General features: G+C 40.8%; 1 protein-coding gene and 1 long non-coding RNA gene across 3 annotated transcripts in view; one reads left to right on the top strand and one right to left on the bottom strand.

Annotated features, from left to right (window-relative positions):
* Nucleotides 1-21,860, top strand: part of PHACTR1 (phosphatase and actin regulator 1) — a 302,064-nt gene that overhangs the window by 236,995 nt on the left and 43,209 nt on the right. For both annotated transcript variants that reach the window (XM_050970747.1, XM_050970748.1), the window contains 3 exons: nucleotides 6,348-6,678; nucleotides 14,166-14,374; nucleotides 16,042-16,198. In XM_050970747.1, the coding sequence (XP_050826704.1) occupies nucleotides 6,348-6,678; nucleotides 14,166-14,374; nucleotides 16,042-16,198 (697 nt within the window). The remainder of the gene's footprint in view (nucleotides 1-6,347; nucleotides 6,679-14,165; nucleotides 14,375-16,041; nucleotides 16,199-21,860) is intronic.
* LOC127059223 (uncharacterized) lies at nucleotides 1,330-4,570 on the bottom strand. The gene is made up of 2 exons (XR_007776843.1): nucleotides 4,441-4,570; nucleotides 1,330-2,142 (listed from the first exon to the last, which is right to left on the bottom strand). It is a non-coding gene; the product is annotated as an uncharacterized LOC127059223 (long non-coding RNA).

Raw genomic sequence — 21,860 nt, 5'->3', positions numbered from 1 at the left:
TTCTTTTGCTCTTTTCATTCAAGATTTTGAAGAGATGCACCGCACAATTTTAGTTCTGATACTGGGCTTTCTAGTTATATCTGTGTAGATTCAGAACTAATTTATAATTAGAGGCAAACATTTAATAGGGTACAAAATATTAAAAGTCTTCAAAAGTTGCTTCTGACAATGCAGACAAGACAAGAATGTTCTCATGTGTTGAGAACATGAATGGCTGGGATCCTGCTGCCTTGCCAATACACAGCTGGATATTAGTGACAACTTTGTAAAGGTTTTTATGACTACAATTTGTCCAATAAATACTCTGGAATATTTTATAATGCAGTAGTCACATATACATCAGAAGACTCCTCGGTAGATGAGCCCAAGGCATAATCCAGAAGACTCCTCCACAGTGATGTAATCTCCAGCTGCCTGCTCTGGCTGGCTACATTCATGAAGGGAGGCTACATTCACATGGAGGCAATGGACAGTTCTCTCACTGTGTGTCAAGGGAGATGCAGCAGAGCAAAAGCAGTTCTCCTTTACCAGGTTTTCATGGAAACTGGACCCTAGTGCAGTTTCTCCCTCTATAATTCCTCTCTGTGCTTCTTCCTGGAAAGGAGTATCTATAACACACAGGCATCAGGAAATCTTCTCATCTTTGAAACCCTTTACAAGGCTCTGCACAGGATTTCATGCAGAGCTATACTTTTCAACCTTTAGGGCTAATCATGCCTTGCTTTTGTTCTCCAAATTCAACTCAAATCTTGCATGAATATGTGGTACAGAAGAACAGCAAAGAATTTCTGTCTCAAATCTTCCCCAAAAGGCATGACTGCAGATCTTGCTATATTCAGCAGGAGATGCATGGCAAACCTTTGAGAACAGTTTTTGACTTCTCAAAAACTCATTGAAACAAGAAAAGAGACTCTCACCATTTCGGCACAAGTGATTACAGGAGAAAAGACCTGAAAAAGCAAAAGCTACTTGTCCAAATGGTGCCAGCAAATATCAGGCACATCACCCCATGGAGCTTCCTCAACAGGCCACACTCTTTTTTGCACTGTTTGTTGGTTTGGGGGAGTTTTTTGCACATTATTTTACAGAATTAACTACTTATAAGGAATTCAAAGAGTGTCTCATTAACTTTATGACAAGGTGTATTACTTGTATACAGTACAGCAAAGGTCACACTATAAGGTCCTTCAGATGAGGAAAAGGACTTCAGCAGGTCTTTAATCCCACCTCCTGCTCAAAGCAGAGCCAAGTATGGGATCAGACCGGGTTGCTCAGGCCTTTGACCAGCTGGGTGTTGAAAACTTCAGAGGATGCCAGCTGTACAACCTGTCTGGATGAACCTGCTTCACTAATTACCTCTCCTCATGGCAGGGAAGACACTTCCCTTATAATCCAGTCTTGAACATCTTTCTTTTCACTTTTATCCACTGTCTTTCCTCCTCCCACCACACACCACTGAAGAGTATCACCTTATTGATAACTTGTAGGTACTGGGAGGCTGCTTGGAAGTGTTCCACCCACAAGCTGTTTTTACTCCAAGCTGAACACACCTCAGTACCTCAGGTGCTCTAGCCCTCAGCCACTGCAGTGACCCTGTGCTCAACTCATTCTGGTTTTTTGATATCTTTCCTGGTGGATACTAAGCTTGCACTGTAGTCTAGATACAGTCTAAGGACCGGTGAATAGAAGGGGATCCTTCTATCAGTAGAAGAATCCTTTGATCTCCTGGCTGTGTTTCTTCTTGTACCACCTAGGTGTCTGTTGTCCTTCCTTGCTGTCAGGCTACAGCGCTGGCTTAGGAGCAAGGAGCCCAGAAAGAGCATTTCTGCCACTGGCAGTATAGCAAACACAGACAGCTCTGCCACAAGCCCAGGATCCCCAGGCATGCCCTCTTTCTCCATGCAGTAGTTGAGCTGGGGCAGAATTTGAAGATTTTGACGAGCCTTTCTACAAGCCCTGCTGCAGCAACCCTTGCTGCCGTACATCCAGAAGTTCTTCGCACCCCATCTGCAGCAGTTGTGTCTTCAGTGTGTGCTGACCAATTCTCCAGCCATGTTCAGGGACTAAGCATCAGACTTGGTGTATATGGTACTCAGCTCCAGTGCACCACTAACACTTCAGAAGAACCATATAGTAGCAAACCTGTGCAACAAATAAACATTTATTTATCTCATGAAAACCCTAAAAGAAATACAGTAACTACAGATGTTAGCAAAATTATCTGTATGGAAAGGGTAGGGGATGGCCTGCTTGTCAAAGGTCTGACGTGTAGCAAATATTGCGGCATCCACAACTGTCTTTTAAGTAATTGATTGTCATCAAGAGTGGAGAGGTTGATGTCTTTTTCATCAACTCTAGTATACAAGTTATTACACACTGCTGAGTGGTCACAACCCCACTGGGAACCAACATCTTGCAAAATTGCTCATTATTCTCTTGAGCATGAAAAGCCTCAGCTAGAAGAGATTAATCAGACTTGCACACCTGGCTTCACACAGTTTGCTTCTTTTCAGTTACGAGCGCTTTGTGCAATGATTTAATACTCTGATAATGTTTCACTGAGAAGATACATCATAGATTCCTTGTTCTTATTTCCCCTGTCCAGCTTCTTACTCATCCACTGATGCCCATGTCTGATGTATATTCCATGGGGGAGACAGTAATTGTTACTAGCCCTGGTTCATAAGTCATGTACATTGTGAAATTGAAACAAACAGAGGAAAGAACTGTAAAGCTCGGTCACCTCACTCTTATATGCAGGGAGAAGTTGTTCTTTAGTGTAGATGATGGTAGCACAGTTCCCAACAGCATGCCCAGAGCCCATGGATTTGGGCAAGGCCACTTGTTCAGCACAGTCAGTGATCAAACCACACATTAAAACTTGCATTATTGAGGTCTCCATTACTGGTGTCAGTGAAGATACACAGTTACATTTCCCAGCAAATGGATTGAACTTGGTTCCCATTGTACTCATTCTCCTTTTAACCATTTTATTTAAACAAAGTAGAATTCTCCTGCAGGTGGAGGACAGACAAGTAGATTTAATGCCTCTGGTCATTTCCAAGAGTCTGGTTTGGTATTAGGACCATATTCAGACAAGCTCAAGAACCTGGGTGTAACACAGTCAGCCTGAATGAGGACATTAAAAATAATGGGCAAGATTTTTGGCAGGTGTCCAGTGGAGTCACCCAGCCCTGGTACCATTGAAAACAAGTTGATGTGAAGCATTTGTTAAAATTTAAGTGGAAACTGAAGGTCCATAGTCAAACCAAAGTGTGTGCATCTGATTCTTGATGGAATGAATATGTGGCTGCTCAGCATAATTAAGCTAGACTTGTTCTCCTGTTCAATTCCAGAGCTGCAGTGCCAGTGCCACAACTCTACTGCATGAATACTTGCATGAGAAAAGAAATTTTCACTGTATTTAGAAGAAAGAGGGAGGGATTCCTGTTTGCTTTATATCTGAACTATTTGACATGTCATGCTCACTTTCAACATACAATATTGCTCTGATCTTCAGGATCACAAAAAGCAGAAAACCCGAATGATACTTCCCGTTATTCTTTTGTCAAAAGACAGAGATGCCTGCAGTTGGGATCTCTTTGAATTCACCATGAAGGAGGGCTGCCACAGAGTGATGGTGCATCCAGGCACAGGCACTGTCAAATGAAGACTTTAATTGACATACTGCAGAAAAGGATATTAAACCAACCTGTATTTGTCAAAATGGAAGTGCAGATCTCAGTGTAGCCTTTGTAATTCAGGACAAGCTCTAGAAGTAAAATTGCCTGAAGCATAAATGTGTGAAAAAACCCATGCTTTTTACTACAAATCCCATAGGAGCATTATTCTCAGGGCTCTATACAATTTACTCTTTCTGTTATTTACCTTTAATTGAAGAGTGTGTTCTTTTATGCAAGATACACAGAGGAAATGCATGCAGATAACATGTTTGTAAGAAAAACAAACCCATGAGTTAAATTTCAGCCTTGGTAGAGCCATCAGAAGAATTTTTGCCTGCAAGAGACAGGCTAAGTGGATTTAGTATTACATTCCAAACCAAAAGACCTGGATTCTACTCTCTGTAGCTCTTCCACTCTGCAGTGTGGAACGGCCACTTTTTCTCCATGGCCCTACATCATGGTGTAACCCCAGCCAGCAGCCAAGCCCCACTTAGCCACTCACTCCCCCACCAGTGGGATCAGGGAGAGAATCAGAAGGGTAGCAGTGAGAAAATGACTGAGTTGAGATAAAGACAGTTTAATAGGGAAAGCAAAAGCCATGCACACAAGCAAAGTGAAACAAGGAATTTGTTCACTGTTTCCCATGGGCAGGCAGGTGTTCAGCCATCTCCAGGAGGGCAGGGCCCCATCACATGTAATGGCTACTTGGGAAGACAAACACCATCCCTCCAAACATCCTCTGCTTCCTCCTTCTTACCTTCACTTTATGTGCTGAGCATGATGCTGTATGGTCTGGAATATTCCTTTGGTCACTTAGGATCACCTGTCCTGGCTTCCCATGCATCCCAGGTTTCCCTCCACTGTGTTGCAGTTCAAAAGGCAGAAAAGGCCTTGGCTCTGTGCAAGCCCTGCTCAGCAATAACAAAAACATCTTTATATTATCAACTCAAACTTTGTTCAGCACAAATACAAAAAGCCCCATACGAGACACTGTAAGAAATTAACTCTATCCCCTCCAAAACCATCATGCAGTATTTCATCTTTGCACTCCCTTGGACCCCTCTGTGTTTTTAGCCTATAAACACTCTGGAGAGGGGGAAGGCTTACACTGTCAATGTGTTGTTCCTAGCATAGCAAAACCACTAATATCAAGTAGATGCTGTGGAAGATGTGACTAGCACTAAAATAACTCAAGAGATATATCTGAACTTAGCTCATGGTCTTTTTTTACCTTACAATCTGTAATCATTTTCAAGAAGTGTTACTGCTTGCTAGTCCTAAAATCAGCCTGTGTACCCTGGCTATTAGATATGGATGGAAGTCCAGGCAATACCCAGAACAAGCCAGAAAGAAGGAAAGAATGAAGAGAACGGGAGGAAGGATAGTTTAAACCAAAAAGAACCAGTTTGTATAGTCTGGAAAAGGACTAGAGAAATCTGATAGCATTCAGAATAGTGATGACCTTTGGAGAGCAGCATCTAACTCCCAAGCTTCTTCAGGTCAAAAGAAGATTCTGACCCTGCAATTCCCTTACCATGTTGTAGCAAGAGGAGTGGACAGAAGCAGCAAGAGACCAAAGGTCATGCAAGCCTTGCCCACAGAGCTACAGTACAGAGACAAATATGTGCAGTATTTCAGGCTGGAAAGGGCTTGGCCTTCCTCCTAGAGGCAAACTTAGAGTTGTTGCTCACAGTGTATATATTTTCTCTCTCTTTCACTCTTAGCATGGTTTGTGACCATTTCCCCCATCCATGTTGGCAACTACTAGCCCTCATGTTACTTCTTTTCCCTTCTGAAAATATTTCACAATGCAACTCCAAAAATCTCTATTCTGCAGTTGAGTTCTGGAAGAGAGGTTTGCATGTGGACCTCTCACTGATTTCTCATTGAAGTCACTGAAGTCTTTTCCTGTCTGATCAACTATGGGCTTCAGTGAATATTTTAAGTAGAGTTAAAAAGGTAAAATTCAGTGCTTGAGTCCAGAGAAAAATGCCTGCCACTTCTGTAAAAGAATGCATTAGTCCTAACAACCCAGTGCCCTTTAACTTTTCTCCTCATGTACCCTTCATTTATCCAAACCCATCCTGTTTTGTATTCAAGCCTTATTTCTTTTCTCTTTTGCCCTATAATGTAATTTTTTTACACCAGATGTTTTGCACATCACAAAACTGTAAGAAGTGTGACTTTTAGTAATTGTACTGCGCTGGCTGAGATAGATCAGGAATCCCTGAGCTTTTGCTCTGGCAATGATGCTGGTGAGTCATCCTGTAACTTCAGACACTGAATTGCTCTCATCCTAATTGCTCTCCCCCTACTTGTGTGCCTGTTGAGTGGAAGAGGTTGCATCTACCTCACAGGGCTATTTTGGAGGATTAGGGCTTTAAAGTGTGCCACAAGCCTTGTTAAGTATTGCTTAATGTGTTTATTAAGGGGCATGTACAGCCCTGGGATGTTTTTTTGTGAGACTCAGGAGTGCTGCAAAACAACAGTGTTTTTTCTGGAGACCATGCTGAGCATACAATAGGAGTTGTCTGTCACAACAGGGAAGATGTGCACTCTCCTATGTTGAGTAGTAACCTCAGTGCCTGCTCACCCAGGCAGATACTCTCATCTCCTTCTTACTGACATGAAAATTAACACCTGTGCTCTCTTTCTTTCTTTTAGATCCTGGCGCTCCTGTGAAACTGCCTTGTATGCCAGTTAAACTGTCACCTCCACTACCTCCAAAGAAAGTCATGATCTGCATGCCTTTAGGGGGGCCAGACCTCTCTCTCTCATCCTATTCCACGCAGAAGAGCTCCCAGCAGCCTTTGACCCAGCAGCATCACACTGTCCTGCCATCCCAGTTAGCAGCTCACCAGCACCAGCTCCAGTACGGCAGCCACAGCCAGCACCATCCTTCTGGCTCCAGCACATTGCCCATCCACCCTTCAGGGTGCCGGATGATCGAGGAACTGAACAAAACACTAGCCATGACCATGCACAGGCTAGAAAGGTAATGCACCAACTGTTAGCATTCCATACTGGTGGGCACTGATTCCTGCTAACTCAGTGTCGATCCCATCACTTGAGTTACATTCATAGGACTTGAATGAGGTGTCTCCTCTGGGGTCTAACAACTTCAGGACAGAGTCATTTCTGGAGAAACAGAGGCAGAGGAAGAGCCTTTCCAGACTTGTTTGACAAGTTTGTGGCAGAAAGGAAATAAAGGAATAAAGGAAATAAAGGAAAGGAAATAATAAAGGAAATTTCCTGAAGCCCATCGTCCTGTTCAAGGAAGTAGATAATACAGCCAATGGAGATTTTAATAGGATGTGCCTGGCTTGCAGTATGTACTGCTGAGGCATAACTGCAGAGCTCCAGTTGTGTGGAGGATTGCTAAATGCAAGGAGAGGAGCATTCATAAAAGAGCAATTAGAATCCAATGTGCCACTCCAGCAGGGCATCTGATTAGTATTACCTATTAGCTCGAAACAACTTATGTGGACTTCCTACAAGTCACTTAGAAGGGTTTTAATACAGTATTTAAATTACTTAAATTAATTTAAATTAAATTATGTGTTTGATCTTAAAATAAGTATTTAACTCATTCCACAGGAGCTACCTTCTTAGCCATTTGCATCTGGCAAGAGGTAGAGCATTTGATCAGAAATGCCTTACCCACCTTGGGGCTGTTTTTTGTTATTGTCACTTATGAGTATCTCTGAGTGTTTCTCCAAGTAGTCTGAGTAAGTGAAGCATGTTGTATAAATGCAAGCTGCCCTCATAGACTGCAACATCAGCAAGCTTTGGAAAATTTATTTCACCTTGCGGAGCAAAACTGAAAAAGTCCCAGAACAGGGAAGATGGATGAAAAATTACATGTTTTATTTAGTACCAAGGACAGCTTTGTAGCCAGCTTGTTCTAGGAGCATCAGATCATCCTGTTATACAGGAAGGCAAAACATTTGCTCTAACAGACAAAATGCTTAATGATTTACCCCAGTATTTCTGTCTGATAACACTACCTTCAATATATTCCATAGCTGGAAACAGCTGGATTATTGATGGCAGTTTCTCCTTACTGCCTGAAAAAGAGTCAGGAGACCAGAGGCTGCCTCACACTGCCAGCTTATTTTAGTACCAGAATAGTGACACATCTGTGGTTACATGGGGCTAATCTTTTTACAGCATGGGGGAACTCTTAGCTGGGGAAAAACTAGTCGGGCTGTGAAGGAGATACTTATTCCTGTCTGTGAAAGAGCTGTAGAGGTAGGATAGAGTATCCACATTGTCCCCTACTGCCATACCCAGTGACTACCCATTTACCTCTCGCATTGCCAGCATGGTTGGTCTGGTGCCTCTACACCATCCCAAAATTCAGTGCACCGGGCACAGTGCATAGCTGTTGTCTCCCAAAGGCTCCCTTGGGGCTGCACTGCCCATGCTGTCCCCAGCTTAGGTTGGATGTCTTAATGTCTGGCTCACACTGTGTGCAGAAGGCCCTTTGTCATCCTGAGCCCACTGACATCTCTCAGAGTATGACTTCATTGTGGCATCTGTTGCCCCACAGCAATGAATGCTCCAGTTTCTAGTCATCCATCATGTTTATGTCTACAAATACAAATATGTTTAGCTGATTTAAAGAAGGTGATGCTGTTTGGGTTTAACTATTACTTTGAAGCTGAAGCTCTGCTGCTTGTTCAAAACTGAATAAGCAAGCATTCATGTCCCAGTGTGAAGCAATTGTTTCCCTTTGCAATTAATAAGAAGAAAATAAGAAAAAAGTTGTGGTACTGATATTTCACATTTAAAATGAATACAAATCCTAGTTTATGATATTGCAGGCAGATTTTTCATACCCTTTTTTAAGTGGATTAACTGTTAAATCATAGATTAATGTATTGAGTGCTTTGTTTGTGCTCCTTGTCAAAGCAAATCAATAACTTCTGCATTCACAAGGGAGAAAATAGGTCATGATCATTTCCTCTGCAACAGCAATTGTTATTTTTATAGTATATAGAGGTAAAAGTATTTCAAACCATTTACAGTTCTGTGGAGCTGATCTTGCTCTTAAATTCTTCATCTGCTTTTTTCAAGCCACATTGTGATCTAGATAAATTTGCCGAGTTTGCTTGAAGATTTGTGCAGATTTTTTAAATATATTTATTTAGCTTGGCAGACAATTATTTGCACTGAATGCCGCTGTTTTCTACTATTTTTGACAGTACTTACTTTCCCTTATTATAAAAATCTTCATTAAACCCCCGAGAAATAATACTGCAGTATTTGTCATTGAACACTTCAGCCCAAAACTCTTGAGGGCCTGTTAAAACTGCTTAGATCCTAGATCTCCTTCCTCTGTTTGGAGCTTGCAGCCTGCACAGGATATGGAGTGACATCCTGCACTTTGCTGTTCCTTGCAACTTAGCAAAGTAGTGGGCCACTGCTGTTGGGTCAATAAACCTGAAGAGAAGAGAGAGCCTGATAAGTCTCTGAGAGCTTCTGGAGAATACTAAGGGGTTTTTCCCTCTGATCTCAGACATTATCTCAAAATTATCCTACAACTTTACAGAATAATTACCATGGTGCTGCAGTAATAATGCTGCCAAGGTTGGTAATTTGGGAGATTTTTTAGAATAGTGTTTTGATTTTAATAAGATATGATCATTTGGACAAGCACAGATCAAGCTTTAGCTCTAAATTTTTTTTTCCTTCCATAATTTTTCCTTTTCTTCATTGTATCTAGTTTCTTTGGTCCTGGTGCAGTGGAAGCTCTTCAAGGTCATTTAAGCTCTAATGATATTTGGTGAATCAGTTTGTATCAAATTCACATTTTGTCCAGTAAACTTTCTTAGACCTTACAACTCTCCTGTTCACCAGGTGTCTGAATGTGGACAGGAACAAAAAATGAAAGGCTAAAACCTTCCCTTCCTCTAGCAATCTGGACTCTTTGCTTATGCAGATAAGATCTCTGGAATTCAGGTATAGTCTAACAACATCTGAAGAATGATAGTTGAAATCAGTGCTTTGCCAGTGAGCCACAGGCTTGCCAGAGAAAAATGAGCTTTCCCTCTGTACAGACCTGGAAGCCAGATTTTTCTGTCTTTGACCTTGAGAAAGTTACTGAGTCTCTCTCTCTCTATTTTCCCCTCTGTCGGAGTGATTGCATGTAACTGCCTCACCTAGATCTAGTGCATATTAATAAGTTAATGTCTTAAGGTGCATTAAAAGGCATGCAATAGCTATTAAAGTCCCAGTTGTTCTTATGAGTTAAAATGGGAGCTAATTCCTGGGTTTTTTTATTAAATTTTATTACAGACATTATAGAAGATTAAGTTCATTTGTGCACTTAACGCTTTTGATTGCAAACATTTTCTGGTACTCATAATGTCTATTCATAACCTATTCTCAGAAGGGCAATCTGCCCCTTGTCATAGTATGACTATTATGACATGTCATTTGTGCTGCCAGTTTGCCTCTATTTTCCCTGATAAATTACCAGTTTTCTGGTAGATAAAGTTGAAACAGAGATATGTGTAATTTCCATGTAACCTTTTTTCTGCAACCTCTGTTGCTAATTTGCGTCTTACTGCAAATGACTTTCCTCTTCAGTCCAAAGGGTGTTTGTCAAGCATAAGCAAAACTCTAGATTTGGACATCATTTTTTACCATTGCATTTTAGGAGCTGATGAAAATCTGGTAAGCCCTGCCACCAAAATACGCAGATTTCATCCTCCTAACCAAAATGAATTTGAGAAGAAAGGCCATGCCTCAAAGCTGTGCATTACACACCATGGCTAAGGAATCCTTAGAGACTCTCTAGTGACACCGAAATGTGTCTTTAATTTTGACTTAGTGAGGCAGTTTCTTCATCTGAAACAGCCTGGTTTTCTGCCTTGCCTGTATAATTCTCAGCCTGTCTGGAAAGGTGACAATTCATTTCATTTACTCTGTGGGCTCATGTACAGGAGCAGGCACAGATGAATCCAGGCCTCAGTTTGTTCAATGTACGTACTAAAGAGCTGTTAAGTGGCAATATCTCACTCCAGGCTAGAATTACCTCTGTGGCAGAGCACTGAAAAATCACTGTGTCCAAAAAGACTGTGTGTGAGACCAGTTCCTCTGGGACACCCAGCTCAGTTCAGACTGTAGATTTATGAAATGAAATGCATTAGACATCACCACCAGTGTCTTGTAAATCTTACAAAACATATTTGAGTCAGAAAACATTTATCTTCCATAAAACTTGTCAAGAGAATTGCATCTTGTCTAAATTTTAGCATTGCCTAAGGATATAAATACTTAATATTTATAGCTCTGCCTTCTCTCTGTTTCTCACACACATTGCTGTAGTAGAAACATATATACAGTGGTTTGAAGTTTTTTCAGACCTTTTGTTTTAGCTGGTAAGTACATAAAAGTACCGTGGATCTGAAAACCTTCTGATAAAAATGTAATCCTCTGTTCCAAAATCAAAGGGTCTGGCATGACAGACAAGAAGTGTGCAGGTTTTTCCCACAAGATTTTACAGGAAGTATTTCACTTTTTTGGTTTTTTTAATTATGTCTGTACCATGAGTCACTCATATGCTTAAATTGTGATTTCTCATTTAAGTATTTTCTCACTAGAACCATTGTAAGCTATAGTGGTGTAACTTTTTTTCTGTTTTGATCATGTACAGATGATGCAGCAGTAATTGCAAGTTCTTGTACTGGGGAGCTATGAATTGTTCACATCCATGCACGAAGATCTTCTTAAAACAAGTACTTGCTAAACTGTAGCTTTTTCTTTGATTTTGTTGCAAAACACAAAACTGGTTTAAAATGGGCTTTTTGAAACAATAGTGTGCTTTTTGGTGAATAAAGCTAAATATTTTGTGGTGTAGTCACCTGACCATGTGGGAGCTTTGCTAATGACCCAGAGTCATTTATACACAATTGACATATCCAGTGACCTTGATTTGTCCTTTTTAAGTATATTGCAGTACTGCATTTCATAAGCACTTTGCTTAGACAGCTGACTTAGTCAAATTGCTGTGGAAAGGGCTGATTTTAATCAAGAACAACACAAAACACTAGGAAAAATGAGGGGCTTAAAATAGAAAGCAGTATTATCAAGAAAGTGGATGATTCAGAAAGCTTACAATGAGATGAGAAGCTGCCTATTTCTAGATCACTAGTTCAAATAAAAATCCTCTGTGATAACTTGTAAATCTTGTTGCCATCCTATATCTGCTCAATAACCTAAATTGATGGATCACTTTGATATCTGCTACCCATAAGGGGACACACCCATAAGGTTGCATCCCTAAGGTTGCATACATTCATCCTTCACAGAACAGGGAAGCACCAAATAGTTCTGGATGCTAAACTACTTCTTGCTCCTTTCATTTGTACTTACTCTCTGTGTATGTATTGTTTTAAAATTAAATTAATCATCCAGTGGTTGTGTGGTGCAATTGGAAGGTTTGGGGTGTTTTTTTAGCAATATTAACAGAATTTCACAATATAATGGTTTTTCTCAGAAATTTGATTCCAGGCTTTTGAATTTCCTTCCTTTCCTCTTTAAGACTTACTCAAAAATTAGCTTACAGAGAAAACAGATTTAATGAAGTTCATTAATATAAAACTTCTGAAAGCATTTCAGTAAATTAAAAGTTAGTTCAAACTTTTTAAAGACTAATGTGTTGATGTGTCATTATGAGAATTCAGTTGATGAATTCTAAAACTGTATTTGGGATAAAGTTTTTTTGTGTCAAAATCATTGAAGTCCAATACAAAAATCTGCAAGCCAGTTTTTCATGAATCTCTTTTACTTTATGATACAAAACATGGGTTATCACTAAGAAAATTGAGTTTCTCTCTTCAAGGCATCTAGTAAAGCTCTGCATCTCATTATTGGTTTGTCTGCAATAATACATGTTGGAATTAAAAAATTTAGTTCTTTGAAGCTGAAGATGATGATAACAGCATGGTATGGTTTGTTCACAGGATCTGAAGCCTTTTCTTGTCTTTAATCCCTAATCATATTTGGAGTAGCATTATATCCCTAGAACTACATTTTTTAAAGACTCTGGAATATTATCTCAAAGCCATTTAAGAGTCCATTCTAACTTTTGGGTTAGAAGAAAGTAAAATGTTTCAAGTTGAAGATAGTAGATTCAGTAGATTTCTGTAGAAAATCTTTTCAAGAGAAGAATACATTTTATTCAAGATGTAGAACACCTCTGGTATTCAGGCTAAAATATTCAAGGCAATTGATGGCACTCAATACTTGTCAGATCCACGTTTATGTGCCTCAAGGTCAACTTGGCCAGCACATCTGCTTTCACAGCTGTGTTCTTCTGAAAAGTGGAATGGGAGTTTGACATAGAGAGGGTGTCCCACAGGCAAATGCTGCCTGTTTTTCATAGAGCTGTTGCATCAGCCAGGACTTCAGAGAGAGGGAAATTTCTGGTGTCTCACAAATAATCCTGAGCTGCCACCATTTTTGCCTGGCAGTCTCTCATTCTGATTTCATACTGGAAAAGCAACATGAGCTATTTTGATAAAAACTGGTTGGGAAACATGCTTCTGTTCCTGGCTTTTCCTTTCACTTTTTGTTTGACTTTGATCTTCACCTCCTCATGTTCCCATTTCCCTACTTGATATGTTATTTGGTAAAGGGCTTTGAATTCAACACATAAACAGGGTAAGATAGTAGCAGTCCTCACCACAGGTCTTAATCTCATAAGATGCTGAAAATAATCAATCACACCTGTGACAAAAGTATGATGTTAATGCCGGTTCTGATTGATCTTCAGCACCTGGCTGGATAAAAAGCTGGGACAGGACAAGTGTCCACCCCCCAATATATAATTGTGCCGTTAGCAAACAAACCCCCCAGGTTTTAGCTTCTTCCCTGCTTACTCTCACCTGCTCCCAAAGTCTCTTTTCTCCAAGCCCATTTTCACATGCTCGCTCCCCTGCACGTCAGAGAGTTGTGCACTTGCCATCCCCTCAAGTCACTCATCACTAGTGCAAGCCACTGGTTTTCCCTCTGCTTTTCTTCTTATCCCCTACAGTCCATCCTTCCTTCCTCCCACTCTTACTCCACCTGGTGCACTCAGGTGAGACATGTTCTCATTGCTGCCTGCACACCACTGGAAAGGTCACACAGACACCAGGCTGAAGGTGTGCTTACCACTGAGTAGCTGGTGCTTTCCACTCTGAGTAGCAGCTGGTCACTGAGTATTAGCCACAGATCTTTAGTGCTTCATCCTGGTTGACAGTATTTCTGCCTGCATGCTGTCCTAACTCTCCTTTTTAAGTGTTGTACCCTAAATCTAATAAGTACTCTGTTTAAACCCCTTAGATGTCTTGCTGTTCTTGAAAATCTTTCTGTTCTCATTTCTTCTCAAAAAGGGATGAAAGACCACTACTTTCCTATATACAGCAAGAGAAGCAACTCTGCCCTTCGTTGAGCTGTTTCCTTTATTTATTTGCTTTTCTTTCCCAACAGCTCTGGTTTACACACAAGTGACAGTGTTGCAAAAGCAGGACCTTCAGGCCTTCCAGACATGAGACAAGTGCCAACTGTTGTGATCGAATGCGATGACAATAAAGAAAATGTGCCTCATGAAACTGACTATGAAGATTCTTCCTGCCTTTATCCAAGGCAGGAAGAGGAAGAAGAGGAAGATGAAGAGGAGGATAACTCATTATTTACAAGTAAGACTCATTCCATTTTTCCTTTCTCACTTATGTAATTTTTACCCTGAACTCGCAATACACAGAGGAAACACAAGGCCTGTGTATTTTCTTTCTTGGGTGTGGCTTTTTCATCTCTCAGGGCTTGACTACATGGAGATGTTAATCCAAAATAACAAACAGTATGAATTTATAGAGATTTCACTAATATTCATGAATCTCTGTCTGGGTAGTGCTCAGACGAAACTCAAATGACAGGTTTGGGCTTACATTGGTTCAGTTACAAATTGGATTTTGGATTCACTTTCCCAAATGCCCTTTGTGAAGAGAAGCCCTGCCTTTGGCTTAAGTCAAGATCATCTCAATAGTTGCTTCAGGAGAATGAAATAAGTGCCACACGTAGAGAATCAGAGCTTTTATATAAAGTCAATAGTAAATCATTTTGGAATCATAAATGTGCACATGCTTTTAAAGGGGTCACAATCAGAGGATTGGGCTCACAAAAGAAGAGGTTAATTGATAACCATATGTCCTGGTTTAGGGCAGTTTTGGAGAAAAACCTCTAAAGGGGTTTCCTCTAGAAAAATTCAAGTGCCCCTCCCCCAGCGAACTCCACGCTTCTTCTCCCCCCTTTGCTCTCAGAGCAAGTCTTAAAGGTGCAAAATTTATTATCCAGCTAAACAGAACAGATTGGGGATACAAGCATCATATAGCCAATCCAGGACACCATATTGCAATTACAGACTGGGAAAGGACCTGTGGCCTTCCTGACCTCTGGAAGGAAACCCAATTCCTGCCTCAGTCTAGCATCATAGGACTGTCCCATGAAGAAAAGATACAGTACTTCATGTATGACAACTGCTTGTCATCTTAGACATTGAAGTTCCAGGCCCTTGCCTTTCTTTTCTTCTGAAAACTGGAGGCAGTACAATCAAACAACACCCCTTTTAAAACACACAGAAAGTAGATTCTAAACCGTGAATATTTCATCTCTTCATCACCCCACCTTACCCTGCAGGTGAAATTAAGCAGTGTTTGCTCTTATACTAAAAACAGAACAGAACTGCACTATCTTACACTCTCCTACAAACTCTTATGTGTTTGTGTCTCTCTGTGTCTGTCTTCTTGCTCAAACTGCTTTGGACACAAGCCTAAGAAAGCAAATTTGAGCCATAAAAGGCCACTGGTTTTTAGTGTCTGCCACTGCCGCTGCCCTGGAAGCAGTCAGTTAATGTGCATAGAGATTTGTTCTGCCTCTGATTCCTTCTAGTGCTGGCTTGGATGTCTTGGTATTACTTTGCAAGGGACGTTCAGATACCCCTTTCTTTTCACATGCTATAGCTCTGCTGCCTGCCCAGATTCTGAGGCTGAATTTTTCATTCCATTATTTGGAAACAGTGTGCTAGAAAAAGCTACAGATGTTACTAGCAATTCTGAAACAAGCCCTTCTTCTCCATTCCCTTCTATGGACCAATATATTGATTTCTATTTCCTCTATACCTACCAATTCCAGCTTTTCCTTATTATGATAGGAATTGAGGTTAATTGAGCACATGAAGTTAATGACACCCCTTTTCCCATAGTCCATACCAGTGTAAAGGAGCCTCATATCCTCCCTTGGCTAGTAGGTGCATGCTGTAATGAAATGATGACACCTCTTTTGGCAGAACCTCTCCTCTCCCCCACAGGCCCCCTGGCAAGGAAACTCTGCAGGAAGGACTCTTTAGCAATCAAACTGAGCAACAGGCCTTCCAAGCGAGAGCTGGAGGAAAAGAACATCCTCCCTATGCAGACTGATGAAGAGAGGCTTGAACTTAGGCAGCAGATTGGGACAAAGCTAACAAGGTAAGAGACAAACATTTTTTTAACTCTTGCTTTTGGAAATACATGGTGGGATGTAGTTTTTTAGTCTTTAAACATTTGAGATCTCTTTGGTTACAATGTTTAAGAGGCAAAGCCATGGAGAGAAAAAAAATGGCTCTATATGTTATTTCTGGTCCAATAAAGCTTCCCATATAACTCCCCATTTCATTTTCCTGGCATATGCTATGGGAACTTTAGTTAAGTATCAGCATGAGCTATATGAATTTGGTTCTTTTTGTCACATCATTGGAAAATGTTCAGCTTTGATAGCATGTCAGACTGTAGCTGTAAATGCCTTTTTATGGGCTATTAGTTTGGCCAAAGATCACAGGTATAACTTTCTCTTCTGACAGCATCACCTGTGAATAGCTGAGACTTTTCCTGGTGCAAAATAGTTTAAGTCCTTCAGTAGTTGCCTTCATTGGGTCAGGTTGGACAGATTTACCCTGTCTAGACACTTTCTTCTTCATAACAGTGTTACTCACCAGCTGTTCTGGTTTTCTGTATTGAATAGGGTATAAAGGGGTGGCCATTAAATATGGAGGATTTCTGACAAGAATTACTAAACTGAGGTCAGACAGAACTGTCTAAGAACCTTCTATGTGCATGCCATGATTTCTGTAATCAATTGAATAATCTTACATTGTCAGCTTGGTAGTATGCAGAGCTGGTGAATGCTGTTAGTTGCTCTCCAGTGAGAAAACCACAAGGAGATGACCAGTTATTGGGAATTTTCTTGCACATTTTCATTTTTTTATTTTGGGAGTGGGTGGATAAAGGAGAAACACTGCTACTATGTTGTGGGGACAGGAAGAATAGGAGCTCCTGGTAAATACCACTTTCAGCATTTTATTTACTTTTCTTTCATGGCCTTGTTTATCACCTCCTTGGAATAAACTAACCACACCTTTCCAAACTGTCTTTGAAAGTTTTTGTACTGGATCATGTTCAGCCTACTCCAAAACCTGTCTAATTTTTCAGTATTCTTGTTAAGAGACGTCAGCAAACATGCCCAAAATATGTAAGATGGTGCTGCACTGTTGCTGGTACTGTGATTTTTTCAGTTCAGTCTTTATTCAGCTTTATTCCAACCTTGTTAGACTGTAGCTGCACTGGAGCTCTAGGTCCCAAAGAACAGCACAGGATAGCAAGGTCCCAGTGCTTATATGATTAAATTTGAACCCTTTTGAAGCATCTGAAGAATTTAAATTTTTGTCTCTCACTGCTTGACCTTGCAATGGCATTGAACAGCATTTCCACTATCTTGCCCGTTTGCCTAAATTACTTAGGTCTTTCTGAAGTTTACCAGTTATGGCTGATGAAGGAAACTAGTGTCATTTACAAACACTGACTCTGCACAGCTCACTGTGCACCAGATCTTTTTCATTATAAGTATTTTATTTTTCACCTATCCAAATCCAGCTTTTCTCCTCGCTAAACAGCATTTTTTCAGCAAATGCCTTTTTAACAAGGGAAACTATTTTTGGCCATATGCAAAGCCCTTCCTGTTTAAGCCCCATATTCTCATAACGTTGTTTTTTGTTTCCCCAATTGTATCTCTGCTAATCTGAGTTTAATAGTTTGAACTATAATGCCTGATCTTATCTTAGGGGCAATCACAAATCATTCAAATAACTAAAACTGTGTACATATGAGTTCAAAAAATAGCTGAGCTGAATGAAACTGCTGTTTCATTCCTGCTGTGTCAGTGTAACATCACTGAAAATGGTAGAATTTCACAAGCCTTAACTAGAGTGATATAGTTGCCAGTCTGACCTTTTAATTACTACTGTTTACAACTTAGTATCTCATCCTTTTGAGCAGTTGAAAAAAATCAAGAAATATGAGGAGAAAACTATTTTGCTCAAATCTAATATGTAAGAAGCCACAGGCATTTCAGCAGCAAAAAGGAAAGGTGCTTGTCTTACCAGTGCTCTGTATCCAAACGTGACATATCCATGTGCACAAACTGATGAATATGAGATTAAAATAGAGAGAATATTTCAATTTGGACAGTATTTCCTTACTGTCCAGACTTTATTACTGAATCCATCCTTTGCTGTTGCTTGGTAATTGTCACACAGTGATGCAAATGCCAAGCAAATTTGAAGTAGTGAAGCATTTATAGTCCTTAGAGAAGATGCTAGATGCAGACTATAATTGCAGCTGGCAATTTTGGATTTCAGAGGGATTTGTACTGCTCCACCAATGGTCCCCTAGGGTTTAAAATATCCAGCCAATCAAATCACATATGCTACTTACAGAAGTAAAAAATGCAGGATAAAAACTTCAGCATATAGTTATTGTCTGTAATGGATCAATTAATTTTCACCAAGAGGCTGATTAGGATACTTCAGTATTTATGCATAATCCTCACAGTATTTAGTTTGGAAGAGCTCATTGGCTGCCACATTTGGCAGATCAGAATTTAGTACTATAAAGAGAATGTCTTTTTCAAAGATGCCTCTATCCAGGCATATTGAGATTGGCCACTGACATATTGTGTGGGACCAAAATCATCCCAGGTGCAGTTCTTCCAGCCTTATTAGAGTTGCACTGGGAATCAGTTTGGCTCAGAAAGGTCTGTTCAGATCCTGTTTAAATGTAGCTTGGAACCTCTGAACCTCCTGTTATTGCCAGAAAATTGTTATGACTTCACTGTTACATCAGCCAACGGGAAGAGAGACTCGAGAGCAGAATTCACTGTTTCCCATGCTGGTAGAATAGTGCCTTGACTTACACCAGGCCAGCTGCAAGGATGAGGCTGCAGGGACTGCATCTTATAGCAGGACCTGGCCCACTACACACCTTGGTGCTCTCTGAGCCAGGAGAGAAATTCTTTGTGCCTGTCATAAAACACTTCACATGAATGTTGTGCTTCCCTGGTCTGTACCCTGTATCATGGCTCAGCACATGCAGGCCCCAGCAAAAATAGAGCTTCTTGCCTGAGGTGGCAAAATATGTCCTAGCAAAGGCAGGAGATTCCACATCATATGAATTCCAGCCACATGAACAGGCTGGTGCACCATAAACCATTTCTGAGGAGTCCTTACATAGCAATTATGGCAATTGATTATAGGGATTAATTAGAAGACCTCTTCCTCTAACCAAACCAGAATGGATTGCTCCAAAATGTGACATCTCCTATGAAACAAGGAGCAAAAATAGTGAATTAAGATGCAAAACTCTCAGCTCAAAACCACATGTGGCATGGGGATAGGAAATGGATGCTGGAGAGCATATTCTTGGCTGCTAAAAACCCTTACACCATTATCTTCTACTCTGAAATGCAAACCTTCTGTGCGAAGTAAATCTTTAAGTGAGCATGGTGTTCTTTTTTTTTTTTTTTTCCTGTTCAGCTTCTCCCAGACTTCTCCAGTGTTTTATCCCTCTAGTGCCTGTGCAGCTTCACAGCTGCTCAAAAGTGTGCATGTGTGACTGTAAGACAGAAAGGAGAACACAGGAGGAAAAACAGGGCTCTGAAAGTTAAAAGGGAGAGGGAAGGAAAAGACAGACATCTCTGTTCCGCCTGTCTCAATGGCTGTGTTGGACCTGCTGGGAAGCACAGGTTCCCTATTATTCCAGCTGGAAAAGCAGCCAGGAAGATTTGGATTTAGCTTTCAGTGGCTGTCAGAGTAAGAGGAATGGGATATATCCAGGCTGTGACAGTGATCTTGGAGGTTTTCCTGGGGCAATGATAAAGGCCTGTCAGGAAGCCCTGGTGAGAAGGAGGGCCAGCACTGTTGGGTGATGGACAGTAGAACTGCACACCCAGAGACTGCAGGAATGTCCCATGGTACTGAGACAGGTGCTTCAGTGCTAGTCCTTGCCCTTCTCTTTCACCACAAAATCATAATGGTGGTCATAAGAGACCCCACAGACTTTCTCAGTCAACAGATTTAGTAAACACAAGAGCCCTTTACGGGGCTCCTGTCACAGCATCTCTGTAGTCAATGTTACAAACACCAGACTTTGCACTTTCTTGGGATGGGAAGACCTGGTTTCTTTGTGTGTCTTTCACAAAATCTTCCCCCATACTCTGAGAAAATGTGTCTTTAGACCAACTGATCTGCCACACGTCCTACAAGGAGGGCTTTCTAAAGCATTCAAGTATTTTTGAGTCTCATAACCCACCAACTCTGGTGAAGGTACTCATTAGCAATTAGATACAGGAGTATTAAAGCTGAGGTTTTAGTCCACTGCCTTTCAAGAACATGGTGTATTTATTTGTTTCCCCTGATTGTTTCCATCCTGGCTTCTCCCACCTGCTGGAATTGGATGATCTAATAGCACAAAATGTCTGGTAATCCAGTGTGCTATCATCATGTTGTTAATAATCAATGTCAAGGGAACTTTTTGATATTCACAGTATTATTACTGGTCAGCATAATGTCTGTCTGATCAGAACACTCCTACCCACTGTCTGCAGATCTGGAGGCAGTGAGACACATAAAGGCTGCTCACTGGCAGTAGTGCTTGTCAGGGGACTGCTGCCCTTCACTGGAAGGTGCCACAAGCACACCAGTAAGATCTTGCAATCCAATAAGAGTTTGTGCTGTGCTGCTGCCAAAAGCTGTTAGTTGTAGGGGTCATATCTATCATGCCCAGTGTAAAAGCAGAGAGATGAGGTGGGGGAGTACCCTTCTGCACATTAGCTAACTAGTAAAATGTGAAACAAATGAAGAAGAAAGTAACAAACTGCTATTGCCTCTTTCCTGACTTTGAGAAATGCTCTGATTGCTCAACTGTGTGTTTGAATCCTCTGTGTGTCACTATATATATGTTCTGCTGGCTTTAAAGCTCCTCTGCCAGATATACAGTAATGCTCTGCATTGGTTTTTGTGTAGCCCTAGATTTATTCACTACAATGCCTTATGGGGTACTGTCCTTACACCAGCAAGTGGAAAATCGTGATCTGAAGCAATACAAATAGTATATTGCAAGGATTGTGAGGCAGTAGATCACAGACTCTGTCTGTGTGCATATGGCTGTAAATAAGTACGCTTGAGATCTGGACATGCACACCTGCTAGATGTGTTTTTATAGTCCCATTGATGTTTTGGAAATAGTATTGGGATGTCTGTGACTGAGAAACACCGCATGAGAAGTCATTAAACTTTATGAAATGGCAGGTTTGACAGATGGTGGTCACCTACTATCTTGTTGAGAAAGGTAATCTACACATTCCCTGGTCAATACCACGTATTCCTCAGCTGTTTGCTGCTTAGAAGCAGAAATCCTGTGATTGAATGAAGTTGTGAATTCCCACAAGTATAAAAAATTGTCATTGATTTTTAAAATGTCTTGAGGCTGCTGCGAAGTTTTTGGTCTCGTTCATATCAGATACTAGAAAGACAAGAAAAAATGGACAGTTTGGGAAGAGGATTGGATTGTCAGCACCACCATGAAGGTGACAAATACTACCAGTACTGAGGAAGGGTCAGTCTGCAAGGCTTGCACAGTCATTGAAATGCACAGCAGTTCCTTCAGAGGTCTGAGGAGACTGAATAGCTTGAAGCAATCATTTTTATTTACTAAAATATAGGCTGTGAAGAGATCCAGCTTTTTGAAATGGTTAATTCTTTAAGCAGTGCTGCAGTCTCACTAGGGAAGGGTTTATTCAGCCAGTGGATGGCAGCATGAT

The sequence above is a fragment of the Serinus canaria genome, chromosome 2 (assembly GCF_022539315.1).
Source record: "Serinus canaria isolate serCan28SL12 chromosome 2, serCan2020, whole genome shotgun sequence".
Lineage (NCBI taxonomy): Eukaryota > Metazoa > Chordata > Aves > Passeriformes > Fringillidae > Serinus > Serinus canaria.
Note: the sequence above shows the minus strand (reverse complement) of the source record. Positions and strands in the feature narration are given on the sequence as shown.